Source organism: Vulpes lagopus, chromosome 12 (genome assembly GCF_018345385.1).
Source record: "Vulpes lagopus strain Blue_001 chromosome 12, ASM1834538v1, whole genome shotgun sequence".
Classification (NCBI taxonomy): Eukaryota; Metazoa; Chordata; class Mammalia; order Carnivora; family Canidae; genus Vulpes; species Vulpes lagopus.
Window position 1 is genome coordinate 44,046,657 of NC_054835.1, and position 14,744 is coordinate 44,061,400.

The following is a 14,744-nucleotide window of genomic DNA, read 5'->3' on the forward strand; positions in this document are numbered from 1 at the left end:
CGTGAGTCGTGTTAGACCAACAGCACTTTCATCATGAGCAAAGGGAAGCAACAAGGATGAGCCCAGAGCACACACTCCGTTTTGTTAGTTGGGCTTACGATGCTGTTTAAATGTGCTTTTCTTAATTCAAGAGTGCGTTCTCTCTCTTAAACTATTGATGCGTCCTTGCCAACCTTTTGCTACCGATGCCTCTTCAAACCCAGAGGAGTTGAGAGTTCCAGGCCAGCAGAGGGAGGTACCTGAGAGGCCCTTGGCCAATGGGCTTAGCTCTCAGGATCAGCCTGAACACGGCAGAGAAGCTTCTGGGGTCTCCCTGCTGCCTCTGGGGGAGAAACGGCCAGAGGCCCCCGTGCTGGTGCTCTCCTGCCAGCCCCAGCATCATCCCATCTGCCAACCGCCTGCTCCGACAGGAGGCCCTCGGGACTCCCACCAGGAGTGGGGACTGAAGCCAGGGGATGGGATCACGGGGGGGCTGGCCTTTCCGAAGCCCACCTCCCCTGGATGTCTCCAGACAGAGTCTGGGAGTGACAAGGCTGTCCAGGAGAGCCTCCTCGGGGAGCCAGGGCGCCATAGAGGTGAGGCTGCCCACCCGGGCACCCCAGGTCAACCCCACCAGCATGTGTCCTACGGCCCCAGGGAGGCCACACAGCAGCCTTCGGGGACGGAACCTGAGGACACAGAGGGAAGTCGCCACGGCTTGGAGCTGCTGGAGCACCAGCTTCTGGGGGACCTGTGCCAGGAGGGGCCGCCTCTGAAGGGGGACCATGACAAAGAGAGGCGGGGGGGCAAGGATTTCGACGAAGACCGCGATGTGGATGAGTCCTCGCCCCAGGACTCCCCTCCCTCCCAGGTCTCCCCGGGTCCGCAGAGCTCCCCAACCCGAGGGGGGCCACCCCCCGACACCGTTTCCAGAGGAGCCCCTGGCTTCCCCGGTTTTTCAGCTGAGGGTGCCATCCGCCTCCCTGTCGATTTCCTCTCCAACGTCTCCACAGAGATCGAGGCGTCAGAGCCCCCCGGGCCCGGCGCAGGGCCCACGGTGGAAGGGCAGGCCACGCCCCCCGAGTTCACCTTCCACGTGGAGATAAAAGCCAACGTGCAGAAGGAGCAGGGACATTCAGAGGTGGATTTGGAAGGGGCTGCCCTTCCAGGGCCCCCCGGAGAGGAGCGAGAGCCCCAGGGCCCTTCTGAGGGAGAGGACACAAAAAAGACTGACCTTCCAGAACCATCTGAAAAGCAGCCCACAGCTGTTCTGCCAGAGAAGCCCGTCAGCCGGGTCCCTCAACTCAAAGGTCTGTGTCTTGAGCTCCTTCGCTCCTTCCCGGTGACCTCGTGTGCCACCCAGGCTGCGGGCACTGCCACTGAGCTTCCGACTCCCTCCTTGGCTCCTGCTGCTCCCGAGGTCCTAGGGCTAGCCACTAAACCACCCACCTGGGCACTGCCGCTCACCCTCCTGCAGCCTCCTCCTCCCCTCGGCTCCGGCACGTGCTCCTCTCACGCTTGGCCGCCACTCTGCATGTCACCAACACCCCGCCCAGTGCTTTCCACCCTGTTCATTTCTCCAGCCACTCGAGTCATCCACAACAGTCCATCAGCCCACGGGTGGTTAGTTGGTGGCCCGCCCTCCACAGAGCGGGTAACAGCTGGTCCCCTTTTGAGGGCTTATCATGGGCCCTAAATTCATTGTCTCAAACCCTCCTGACCCTTCCAAGAGGACATAATTAGCCCCACTTTACCAACAAGGAAACAGGCACAGAGAGATAAAGTAAATTGCTGAAGGTCACCTGGGTCTGCACTGAAAGTCATACTCTTCCCTGTTCAGCACAGTGAACAGGGTTCTGGAAGGTTCTGAAGTGGGCCCTACTTAAGAGCCCAGAGATGCAGAGGGCAGGAGCCTGTCTTCTGCTGCTCTTGTCAGTGGACAATACATCCCACGTAGGGGGTGATTCACACACACACACACACACACACACACACAAGCATTTGGGGTAGCCAAGAGCCCATGCTGAGCCTTCAGCCCAATGGTTCCCACCCCTACCTGCCCTACCTTGTGGCAGGAGAGACAATGAGCAAAAAACGTTCCCATCTGAATCTTCTCTTCCTCCCTTGGGGGGGCCCCAGGAACCCCTGTGCTGGGGCCTCGGCCCCAGCCTGCTCAATCACAGCAGCCCTGTGGGAGCTGGAAAAATGGTAGGGGAGGTTCTCCTGTGTTGGGGGTCTCTGTGGAGATGAGGAGGCCTCAAGGGTACATTCGTACATTGAAGACCTTTAGCATTTTGGGATTATTCACAGGGTTCAGAAATCGATGCCACTTGAGCTGCCAATTGCAAACATCTGTTAAATTTTTATTAGATGCTACTTGTCAAGTACTTTGAACCTTGAATTGTTGTAGATAGAACTTTGAAATGTTGTAGATAGTGGAACTTGTATTAAAATTTAAGACCAAAAAAAAAAAAAAAAAACCACATCCTATTTTAAAATATCCTAAATTCCAAATAGTAGGGGACAAATAACTATGATTTGACAGATTAAAACAGTGTTTCCTGAAATGGTGTTTTATTGAGTATTTGCTATTGATGTTTCCAGTGGGGAAAGGAGTTCCGTGGTCTAAGTTGGAAAAACAGGCAAAGCAAAGTTAAGCAAGTTTTGCTGCAGCAGGACTTGTCAGAGCCTTTAACATTCTAATGCACATTATGACCCTCTCAGAAAGACACAGAGTACAGATTCCCCAAATTTATTTGATCCAACCTGCTAACATCTCCTGGAGGAGGACTTGTTCAATAGTACCCAATCTGGCTAATGTGGATTTGGCAGAGGCTTTAAGTTGTGATGAGGGTGGTGATGGTTGATTTGGGCAGAAGATGTAAAGCAGGACCACCTGGGGCTCTTACTAAAATGAATATTCATTTTACAGCCTCACCTTAAGCTTACAGAGCCTCAGGTGGGTCCAGGAATCTGTATTTTATCAACGTGTCCCAGTGGTTCTGCTGTGCAGTGATGTGTGACAATGTCTGGGCTAGATCATCAATCTAGGTCGTTCTAGAAATCCAGTCTCCGTTAGCCAGCGTGAAGCTCCAGGAGGCCGCAGGACCTTTCGGCAGGGGGAATATGATTTTAAAACGAAGAACGAAAATCTATCATGAATTTTCAACGACGAATGTCAACAGAAGGGAAGGATGAATTAGGATGCTGGTAGACACGTGCTTTCACCAGGGCGTGCGGCTTTCTACACACAAAAGCTGCCAGTGGTTTGGTTCTAAACTCCAAGAGATTATCTGTAAAATGTTTGACGGTAACTGGTTTGTCGCTAATTTGGGAAAATGGCAAGGATTAGTCCCCTTGAGGGGCCTGTAGGCAGTGAGAAGACCCTTCCTCTCTGGGTCAGGGGTGGACCAGGCTTGTCAGAGGGTGGGGCAGCTGGGGCTGGAGACCGTAGCTCCCAATAGTGAGGGGAAGGGACCTCACTCGCCCTGACCCTTGGGTGACAGCCTGAGTAGGGGGTTGGAGCGTAGCTTCCCCTCCTCCAGGGAAGGAGCCTATGAGAGGTGGGGCCTTCACTGTCTACCTTCCCTGAGGGCCTCTGTGCCCACATGTGCCTGGAAGAATCTTCACTGTGCCCCTTCTGCATGTTCCCACCCTCAGCCAGCCTGCTCTCCCCTCTTGTCAGGGTGCTCCAAGCAGTGACCCCAGTGTGCTGTGTTGATACTAACAACAAGAGACAGATTCAAGGGGAAAGAAAATCCACTGGGTTTCCACCAAGCCCGGCTGAACAAAACCCATTGTACTGATCCCGAGAAATCAGAGTAACTATATCCAGCTCTTTCCATAAGCTCTGCAGATGGGTATAACATGTGTTTTCATTTTATATCTTATCAGCTCGCATGGTCAGTAAAGGCAAAGATGGGACTGGAACCGATGACAAAAAAGCCAAGGTAAGCTGACGAAAACACAAACCTCTGCCGACGTCAGATTTACCAAGAGGCTGTGCTTATCTGAATTTTTATTTGTAACACGTGGGGAGCATCTGTCACTGAAGGATGACTGTCATTTTTAAAAAATGCATTGTATCTTCATGCAAACTTTTAAAATTCCAGCATTTGCTCACCTTGATGCTTATGCCAGAGAAGAGTGGTCAGCAGGTTAAGGAAGTAATGCTCCTAAATGCAATTCCACTAGCATAGCTGAAATGAGATGTTCATAGTAAACAAAGATACATTTGGATTTTCTGCAATAAAGTTTGAATTTTGCACACCTTACACTTCCCACTGCAGATCCAGGCTGCGTATATGTACACACACATATGGAAAGTGCATAGAAAATACCATTTATTCAGGTGGCTGAGGAAGCATTGATCAAGAAAGTGACCTCTAACCTAAGGTGGAGGGTTCTGGAAAAGCCCTAGAAGAGAGGACCTATGGGGCAGCCTGGGAAGGAAATATAAAGGAGGGTTGCTGAGGCAGGGGTGGGAACAGCGTTCCGAGGAATAGGAACAGCACAGCAAAGCCCAGAAGCATGAAGAGGTGATATGTGTTCTGAGAACTCTAGGCAGGTGGCTTGGTTGCTGCAGAGCTCCAAGTGGGGCTGCCGTCCGGTGGGAAGGATGGGGGGTGGGAAAGCTGATACACGCCCAGACTGCTAAGTGGACAAGCGGGCAGCAATGCACTTGACACCATCTTGAAATCTGGCCAAGGCACCAGTTTGATGCAAGCTTTAGTCAGACTTCAAAAACCAACCTGAGGACCAGTGGATGAAGCCCCTGCTCCCACAAAAAGCACATCCAGAACCAGTGTTTCCTGTCAGCAATAGTTTCCTCCTTTAATGACTTTGCATCCTGGAAAATTCTCCCATAACTACACAGTAGAGTTTCCCCATGGAACACCCTACTGTGACCCCCAGATGAAGACCTATTTTTCGTAAAGGCATCTCAAATTTCCAATATGAATTCTGCCTAAAACATCTGGGTCCTAAACCCTGGGTCCAGAGCCCTGATGGGCTCCTCCGATGCGGAGTGTGGCTCTAGGAGTTGGTAGCACGTGTTGTGACACCCTCCCCTCTAAAAAGTCAGGGTTTGCCATCGCAAGACCTGGTGAGGCAGCTGAGGGTTCTGCAGGAACTTGGGGGCTTCTGCCCTAGACGTGTGAAGCCATAGCAAGGGCTGCTAGCCAGTCATGATATGCATCCGAGGAATCCCAGCCCCATGCATGCATGCATGCATTCCATTCATTCATTCATTTGCACACGTGGGCACAGTGTCCCTGCCCTGGACAAAGGGTCAGATCCTTCCCAAACCTGAGCCAGGTGGGGAGTTCTGCCAGCAGAAGGGGGCCCTTGTGCACCCAGGGTAAGAGAAGTCCCCACCCCCAAATTTTCTTGTCCCCAGTTGCAGGACATCAGCCTGCGTCCCTCCCCCACACCCTTCCCCATCCCGTGGCCCTCCTCCTTCCATGTTGGTCGCACAGAGGGCCTCGGCCTTTTTGGTGGGGGATCCAAGGGCAACGAGTAAACAAACCCAAGAAGCCTAATGAAGCCTGTGGTCAGACTGCTTGCTTGGTAGCTCTGATTCCCTCTTTGAAATACCTCTGGACTCGGCCACTCGGTTTGGTGGCTGAAGGTACGACCCTTCCTCCGCCCAGCTTTCCTCGTCCGCCAGGACCATGCTTCCCTGTCAGAGTCCCCCAGAGCCAGTTAGGACAAACCATGGGTGCCAGCCTTTGTCCATCAGCTTCCCTGTCCACAAAGGGACAGCTCCGTCCATGAGGTCATCCAGCACTACCACCTCTTGTTGGGTTAGCCACCCTCCTCCAGGCTATTTCCTAAGGTAGAATGTGTTCAAGAGTGAACGTTGGCCAGATTAGGATTTACCAGAGAAGGTTATGGTTAGTTTTGCTTGAGGCTTTAATCAGTAAGTGTGTGTGTGTGTGTGTGCGTATGTGTGCACATGTAACCTAAGGTATAAGGCAGGATCTTTAAGACGTGGGATAGGCACCATCCTGATTTTAGCAAGTATGATACTCTCAGTGTGGCAGGAGAAGGCCAAGGGTTAGCAGGACAGCAGGAGCTCCTCACCTGGAATTTAGCAGAAAGCGGGGCCCTTCTGACCCATGACACACTGGGGATGTTTTCTTGAAAAACATCCTACAAATCATATGCTTTGGCGATCTTCATTAACTCTTTGGGCGTGAAACACCTTTAAACCAGTGGTCTCCAAAGTGGCGGGGTGCAGCACAAGAAGATCCAGTGAGCTAAAGAACATTCTAAAACTTCTATCCATTTTTTTCTCCTCTCTTTTAAAAGTTCTGTCCTCTATAGGTTTTATAATGTACATCATACGTTGGCATTGTGGTATATGTACTTAGCTGATAAATAACTACAGGGGCATTAGGATGTGTAGCCACTTCCGGACCTCAGGGATAAGAAGGATGGATAAGGGTACGTGATGCAGACAGTTTGGAGATCACTGCTTTAAGCTGTTACCTGCCTTGTTTATTTTTAGTTACTATCCTTTTTCAGTTTGTTTCCTTCCCCCATGTGCTGACTTTTATTTTGATTTTATTTATGTTTATGTTTAAGACATCCACACCTTCCTCTGCTAAAACCCTGAAAAATAGGCCTTGCCTTAGCCCCACACGCCCCACTCCTGGTAGCTCAGACCCTTTGATCAAACCCTCCAGCCCCGCCGTGTGCCCAGAGTCATCTTCCTCTCCTAAACACGTCTCTTCTGTCACACCCCGAACTGGCAGTTCTGGAGCAAAGGAGATGAAAGCCAAGGTAAGGAAACCACCTTTGAAAAGAATCAGGCTGCTCTAGTACGGTTTTCAGATGTATGTTGTTTTGAGCCACAGAGACTTTCCTTCAGATAAGCTATTACCTAGAAGCACCACGTAGAACAAGGACAGTTCTGGTTGAAATGGGAAATGGGGGGCATGGCACTATTTTGCTCAGCTCCCTCATGGCAGCCCCCACAGCACCCGAGGGGGCCCTGGTTTGAAAATCACCGCCTAACCGAGTGCCTTTGGTAACTGGGAGTGCTTCCAGATGGCCCCGATGGGGGTTGATGCAGCACCAAGTGGCAGTGCCTGTCCCACAAGGGCACTCCCCGCTGAACCATCTTGTGATTCCTGGTGAATGTCAGTTTCTTTTCTGAGTTTGTGTTATGTGTCAAGGTCACACCCGGTAACTGAGCCCTGTCAGCGGACTGCTTGGGCACCAGCGGCTCGCAGCCTTTGGCCCGTTTGCTGATTGGTGCTGGCCAGGGGCTCTTAGCATGCTCAGGAGTCACTAAAACCTAAGGGTTGTTTGGGAGAGAACAAAAGAATGGCCCAGCTCTGCCAGCACTCGCCATCAGATTCTTCGGTGTCTTCCGCGGGCCTCTGGTGAACCCCCCCCCCCCCATCAGTGTGATAAACCCTACGGAGCAGTCGGAAAAGGTCCTGCCCATTGAGCGCCCTGGGCCGATAATGAGCCCGATCATCACGAAAAGCTCTGTTACCTTTTTATAAAACACAATAGCACAACTCTGGTGAGAACTCAAGTGAGCAGCTCCTCTCGGAACACACGGTAGTCAGGGCGCTTGGTGTTTGGGTGGAGCCATGGGTTTGTGTGTCCCTTGAACCCTTGACGTCGTGGAAGACATTTGTTGCATCTAGTAATAGGCAAAGGGTCATTCGGATCTTAGCCTCGTTTTGAGTCAAGGAGGTTGAGTGGGGCTGGCATTGATTCTAGGTGATAGTAACCTTTCCCAGTCGTAAAAACCACTGTACCGTGCTTCGGTTGACAGGGGGCGGACGGTAAAACTGGAACGAAGATCGCCACACCCCGGGGAGCCACCCCTTCAGGCCAGAAAGGCCAGGCCAATGCCACCAGGATTCCAGCGAAAACCACGCCCTCCCCCAAGACCCCACCGGGCGGTAAGAGGAATGTTCTCTGGAATCCAGGGCTGGGGGGAATCTCTTAGTAGGTGCCATCCTTCTCTTTGAAGACCCCTGGCAATTAATCACTTCCAGTAGCTGACTAAGCACCACAATGCTCCTTTTCTTCTTAATCCTTTTGCCAATCTTACCAGGTAGAGATCGAATCTCCATTTTTGAGCAATGACGAAAGGCCCTAAGCATTTGCACGAATAAGTCTAAGCAGCTCACTTCAAGCATGAAGAGAATGCAGCCGCGTGACTAATGAGTGGCAGGAGAGGGGGATGCTCTGAGTTTCTCGGACCCCAAGTCCTGGGGCCTTGGGAGGTGTTTTTCAGTCCCCAAGTGAGATGCGTGGTGGCTCTGTGTCTCTGGAAACAGGGGGACTTGCTGGAGTGAGCACTTTGGCAGGACCTGAGCATCTCGGCTGAGCACCTGCATGCTGTGCCTTTTTTCCTGCACTCCTTTGAATAAAACCCAGGTGGTTTTGAGTATCAGGCAAGCTTTCATGGAGTGATTCTGCTCCCAGTGGGGCTGTAAAGAGTAGAGGCCCTCTTTGAGGATGGGAGACAGGCTGAGCTCCTCCCTCCCAGTGCCCCAAAGGGCCATGTCCCAGGCAAGGGGGTTTGGATTCTGCACAACGCAGGGGGCATCAGGCCCTCCTTGGCTTTGGGGTGGTGTTCAGGCACCTGAGGATCTTGTACAGGCCTTGAGAGCCCTGGACCGGTTCAATGGTATCTCTGCTGTGCGCTGGCCCTAGAGTAGCAGCTCACAGCCCTTTGTCTGCATGTTTCGCGGTGGTGTTTGCCTCCTTTGCCCTGGGGTGGTGGCTGCAAGGATGGCTGCTCATGACTGGCCACTGGATGGTTTCTTCCTGTATATAATTCCTATGATACAACGGTAATTCACAGAATTGTGATTGGATTTTATAAATGATTTTGATCCTGCTTTTCCTCACGTGGCGCTAAGCCAGTTGGCACCCACAACTGGAGTCATAACTGGGAAAAGCATGTGCACTTCTCTTTGGATCTTACCTGTGTTTGGGTGGACAGATCTCTGTGGGCCACCTTGCCCTGTTTCCCGCCAGCCAGGGCACCTGCTCTCTGAACACCTTCCCCGCCTGGCTCACCTCTGCCGTCTGGCCTGGCCGGTGCCTGCAGCATGCAGAAGAGCTCACCGAGGCCCTGTTTAAGCTTGATTATAATGAGACTTTCTGTGGATTTTTCTTTTTAAGCCACCAAGCAATTGCAGAGAAAACCACCCCCTGCGGGGGCAAAATCCGAGCGAGGTAATTCTGGGGCTGCTTTGCCCAGTGAGGCACTCGCTGTTCGCGTGTGGCTGTGTGTGGCTCAGGTTTGGAGAGCAGAGAGGACCTGTGCTGAAGCGTGGGTTTCACACATTGAAACTCAACCCAGAACCGTCAGAATCCTGCCCCTCCTCTTGTGTGTGGCTTACGCGGATGCCGTCTGTCTGATGGACCTTTCTGTCCCTGTGCCAAGGCTCTGGGGCGGGGTGGGGGGGGGTGGGGGGTGGGGGGGGTGAGGAAGCATGTCTCCAGCTGTTTGTGGGTGCTGGAGGCCCGGACCCAGGTGTGGGTGGGAAATTCCTGCTGGCATTTATTTATTTTTTATTTTATTTATTTATTTGAGAGAGAGAGTGTGCACAGAGAGAGGGAGAAGCAGACTCCCTGCCAAGCAGAGAGCCCGATGTGGTGCTCCATCACAGGACCCCAAGATCATGACCCGAGCTGAAGGCAGACACTCAGCCAACTGAGCCACCCAGGCACCCCTTTGCTGGCATTTATTTAATACACACCCTGTGAGCACTCCCCACTTCGCACTGGACACTTTCACTGATACCACATCCAGCCTGCAAATTGGTGCTGCAGGCTGTGGCCACGCTCCCCATTTTCCAGATGAGGACACAGGATTAGGAGGTTGTGTGAGTTGCCTAAAGTCAATCTGCAGTTTAGTGGCACAGAAAGGATTTGTAGCTGCCCTAAGTCCAGCGGTCAGCCTGTGTGCCTGGAAGCAGGAGCAGAGGTCAGGGATGCTGAGCCTGGAGCAGAGGCCCTGTCTGTTGTTTCCCTATGTGGAAAAGGAGAAAAAACTTCGTTAGTCCTGTTGCCAGGACTTGAGCTTGACGACATTAGGAACATCCAGCAGACATGGAAATTCAAGCTCTGCAAGTGACAGTGCTTACTCTCCTCTTGATGAGAGAAGTAGCCTTTTTGTTGCTGCTCAGCGCTTCCAACCAGGGGCCACCCTTCTCCAGGTTGGGGTCTGCAGGTCCCTGTTTGGTTCCTGGGGCAGAGCCCGGGGTGTCCAGGAAGCTTGGAGGCGGCAGTAGAGCTCAGAGCGGAGGAGAACCAGGCCCTCCCATGGGCACAGCATCCTTGGCTCTGAGACTCAAGGATGCTCAAGAATTCCCAGGGAACTTGAGAGGAGCCAGTAGTGGGGGCCCCAGCCCACACCAGGAATGGGCCCAGGAATCTGCATCTTCCTGGTCCCGGTCCTGACCTGAGCCTCTGGAGATTCTGACACAGGGGTCCCTGGGCCACATCTGGAGAAACGCTGCTTCATGGGGTACATGGAATAGTAACTGTAGGGTGTATGGGGCCCTGGGAAGTGCAGGATGGAAGCCTGAGAAGAAGCCCAGGACTGAGTCTGTTGGGGAAAGAGCAGCCCCAGCCGCCTTCCTGGAATTTTTGGAAGGTACAGGTTCCACCATGCATCAGTGTAGGGGGAAGGGAGTTCTCAGAGAGGGCAGGGCAGGGCAGGGCGGCCCGAGGTGGCGTGGCTTGTCTGGAGAGCTCAGGACAGGTGGACTCGGACGGAGCAGGCCTGCCGTCCTGGAGCACACATACCACAGAGGGGCCGGGAAGGGGGTGCAGGGGGCTGCTGGGAATGGAGCCTTGAACATGCTGAGTGGCTTAGAATTCACCCAGGGGGTAAAGGGTCTAATAGATCCAACACAGGTGGCCCCTGGTCCTGTCACCATGTCACCTTTATTCAGGGAAAAGCCACACAGACTTGCACTTGAGTTTTCCAAAGCACATCTACGCGCATCCGTGCCTGGCCTCCCTCCCTGCAGGCACTGTGATCATTTCCAGGTTCCAGCTGAGACCCGTAAGCTCAGAGAGGGAAAGTGACTCATCTGAGACCACATGGCTCATTAGACTCTGTGCCCTGACCCCAGGGCCATGGGGTAGAGTCGGTCCCCTCGGGAAAGGGTCTTTGGTGACCACTCTGTTGCTTCCCTGGGAAACGGAGTCTCTGTCCCTACACAACAAGGCCTGGAAGAAGAGACATTTCTCTAGAAATGAGACCAGGGGCAGCCTCCTGCTGGCTTAGCTGAGCTTCCTGACCTTGTTCCCACCTGCCTCACCAGCCTTGAGTCTGGGAGAGGGCCCTCAGGACGGGCAGCAGCCCCCGAGGCCTTTTCTAGCTCCCACTCACCCCAAGCACCGGCCTCACTGCCTCCTCTCTCTCCAGGTGAATCTGGAAAATCTGGGGATCGCAGTGGCTACAGCAGCCCCGGCTCCCCGGGCACTCCTGGCAGCCGCTCCCGCACCCCGTCCCTGCCAACCCCACCCACCCGGGAGCCCAAGAAGGTGGCGGTGGTCCGCACCCCACCCAAGTCGCCGTCTGCAGCCAAGAGTCGCCTGCAGACCGCCCCTGTGCCCATGCCAGACCTAAAGAACGTCAGATCCAAGATCGGCTCCACTGAAAACCTGAAGCACCAGCCAGGAGGTGGGAAGGTAAGGGCACACGCAGGGGCTGGCTGGGAGCGTGCTGGCCCCAGGACCCTGGGAGGAGGGGTGTGGGTCCCCCCACACCTGGGACAGCACACAGCACCTGGGTCCCTCCTGGATCTCTTCAAGGAAAGACGGTATAGTTCAGTTCTGTCTTGGGGTCACCACCACGCCGTGAGCGCCCTGCTCAAGGGAGAGAAAGCACTGGTTCTTTCCTTCCCTGTTTGAGTCTCTGCTGACCAGACAGTATCTGAGATTATGAGGTTGGTTGTTTCTCCATGACTTGAGGAGTTCTCAAAGTGGAGGCACCCACAGAGGTTCCCCAACTTGTCTTGCGTTTAGAACATGACACGACCCATCTATAGGTGAATGTCTCTGGCGTTCATTGGACATTTTTTCAGGTTTCTCTCCAAGCCTTGGTTCTGGGGGAATTTGGGGGTGCTATTTTGAACAACTGTTCTTCAGGACAAGTGAGTGCTCCGGAAACTGTCGGGTTTCCTAAAGGTGGAGAAACATGAACTTCCAAAGGCCTAAGGTCACGGGAGGTGGGGACCAACCTGGACCTCTTCCTCCTCCTCCTGTCTCTTGTCACCCTTTGTATGAGTTTCCTGAGGCTGACATACAAAAGACCACAGACCGGGCAGCTTATAAAACAGAAATGTATATCCTCACTGTTTTGGAGGCCAGAAGTCCAAGATCGAGGTATTGGCAGGACTGGTTTTATGGAGGTCTCTTTGCTTGGCTTGTGGATCGCAGCCTTCTTGTGTCCTCACGTGGTCTTTTCTCTGGGTGCCTCTCTGTCCCAGTCTCTCCTTCCTGTCATATTGGATTGTGGCCCACCTCTTTAAAGACCTGTCTTCAAATATGGTCCCATTCTGAGACAATGGGAGTTAAAACATCAGCATGTGAATTTGGGGGGACGTAGTTCAGCCGCTAACAGCCTGCCCCACGTATCACCAGTTGTGGGTGGGGGGTGGGTAGAGAAGGGAGAAGGGTGGAAGCTGTGGAGTAGAGAGGATCAAGACTCTGCTCTTAGGAGTACAGATGTGTTGGGACTCCTGAGCTTGGGCCTTTTGGGGGGCAGTGAGCCTCCTGCTGTTCCGGGGGAACATTACAGAACCCAGAGCCAACATTTCCCTTTAATCAGTTGGAACCACTTGTCTCCCCAACAGGGGGGGCCCTTGTTACTCTTGATGTCACTCTTGGCTGGGGCCTGGGTCCCCACGAAGGGAGGGTGTCTCAGGGCTTTCTGTCCATGTTGGTGCCTTAACTGAAGCCCTGTGCTTTGCTCCCCGTGGAGCCTCAAAGCCTCCCCCTGGCCTTTCTCATCCTTGGGGCCCAAAGACTCCTGCCCATTTGGGAGGTCTGGGTGTGTCCCAGGGTAGATCCCTGGGGCTCATGGCCACTGGTCTTTGGTCCACAGGGTTGGCGCTGGGCCTGTGTTTACTTTTCTGTGGTGTTTGCTTGGCTGCTCCTTGGAAAGATGCCTGTCTCATTCCAGAAGGGGCAGCTCTGGGGCAGTTGGGGTGTTGGCTTGAAGTCGACCCCTCTGTGAGGCTTTGAGGGCCAAGGGACCTGCAGAGAGGTTGTTGCCAAGGTGGTGGGATGTTCCCACCGGCGTTCAGCACTGAGTGTTCCCTGTGGGCCCAATTTTCATAACATAGAGGGACCATTTGCTCCTCGTTTTGAAAAAGGAAAAACAAAACCCCACACAGCCAGCTCTGCACTGACAAGAAGATTGTGTGGCTGTGACCAGTGTCTCATGACAACTCATTACTGTGAGAGGGAAACTCATCATCAGTATCCCCCAACCTGTGGGCTGTCACACACCAGCAAACGCCCACCTCTTCCTACCAGCCAGGCTGCACCCCCATCAACCATGCTGCACCCCTGCCAGCCCAGGCTGCACCCCCGCCAGCCCAGGCTGCACCCCCATGAGCCCTGAGTTCCCCTGTGGTTGACTTGGAAATTGTGGGTACCCCTGGCCCAGATCCGGCGGTTCTGCAGAGAACCAGTGCCAGGGCTAACCATTTCCCACTGAGGACTCCTCTGGGGACAGAATCTGCCCCCCACACCTGGGGCTGCCCTGTCTGTGGGGGAAGAGGAGTGCGGTGGATGGGGACCAGTGATCTGATGCTCAGAGAGGAAAGGGGGAAGGCGCCCCACCCCCATTTCCACCTCACCATGCTGGGTGCACACATATGTCCACATTTGCTGAAGGGTTAAAAAAGAGAGGGCAACTTTTTCAGGACTCTTTGGAGGAAGACACAGGGAAGTGGCAAAAGGAAGAGGAGGAGTTTCCTTAAGTCCCATGGAAAACTGAGAAAATTGTCCGAAACAAAGAAAATCTCAGCCTACCAGAGCTACACTAAATCTCCAGGGAAAATGAAGAGAAAAGAAACAGGAGGGACGCCTGGATGGCTCAGCAGGTTGAGCGGCTGCCTTCGGCTCGGGCCCTGATGCTGGGATCCTGGATCGAGTCCCACATCAGGTTCCTTGCGGGGAGCCTGTTTCTGCCTCTCTCTCTCTCTGTGTGTGTGTGTCTCTCATGAATAAATAAAAAATCTTTAAAAAAAGAAAAAAGAAAAGAAACAGGAAAGAAGCGGCATATGGGATCCATGGAAAAATGCCTTTAAAGTGCCGGGACTAAGGGTCTCCTGAGGTCTCCTCGAGATCCTGGGGGCCCTGTGCCCTCCTCTAGCTCAGTAGGTGCTTGTTTCGGCTGCAGAAGGAACAGCGCTGTGAGTCTGAAGAATAAGAGGACTTTTATTCCCCTGAATAGCCGATCATACTGAAGAAGGAGGAGCAAGAGGGTCCAGGTTGTAAACCTGCAGGGACCGAAAACCTCCGAGGATCAATGTAAATCAGTGGTTGGAAAAAAAACGTAAAAGATCTGTGTTCTGTCGCTCTGTCCTTTGCTCTAGTTTCATGATTTGCTACTATGAGCAGGGGTTGCTTGAAGAGTCCAGAACAAAATTGTTCTTAAAGGAAAATGCTGGTAGTCACTCGGCCACTTTAGCAGAACCGGCTGAATCCACAAACGTTGCGGGGAGAAGGGAAGGAAGGCCAGCACCGCAGACCAGGCA

At 53.2% G+C, this 14,744-nt stretch overlaps 1 protein-coding gene across 14 annotated transcripts in view; it reads left to right on the plus strand.

Moving 5' to 3' along the window:
- MAPT (microtubule associated protein tau) overlaps nt 1–14,744 on the plus strand; it is a 105,551-nt gene that overhangs the window by 70,240 nt on the left and 20,567 nt on the right. For 6 of the 14 annotated variants that reach the window (XM_041724694.1, XM_041724697.1, XM_041724696.1 and 3 more), the window contains 3 exons: nt 3,874–3,929; nt 7,775–7,904; nt 11,399–11,664. In XM_041724694.1, coding sequence (XP_041580628.1) covers nt 3,874–3,929; nt 7,775–7,904; nt 11,399–11,664 — 452 coding nt within the window. Of the gene's footprint in view, nt 1–203; nt 1,290–3,873; nt 3,930–6,567; nt 6,766–7,774; nt 7,905–9,138; nt 9,193–11,398; nt 11,665–14,744 lie in introns of all 14 variants that reach the window. The other 8 variants (XM_041724690.1, XM_041724688.1, XM_041724689.1 and 5 more) reach the window with 5 other exon arrangements.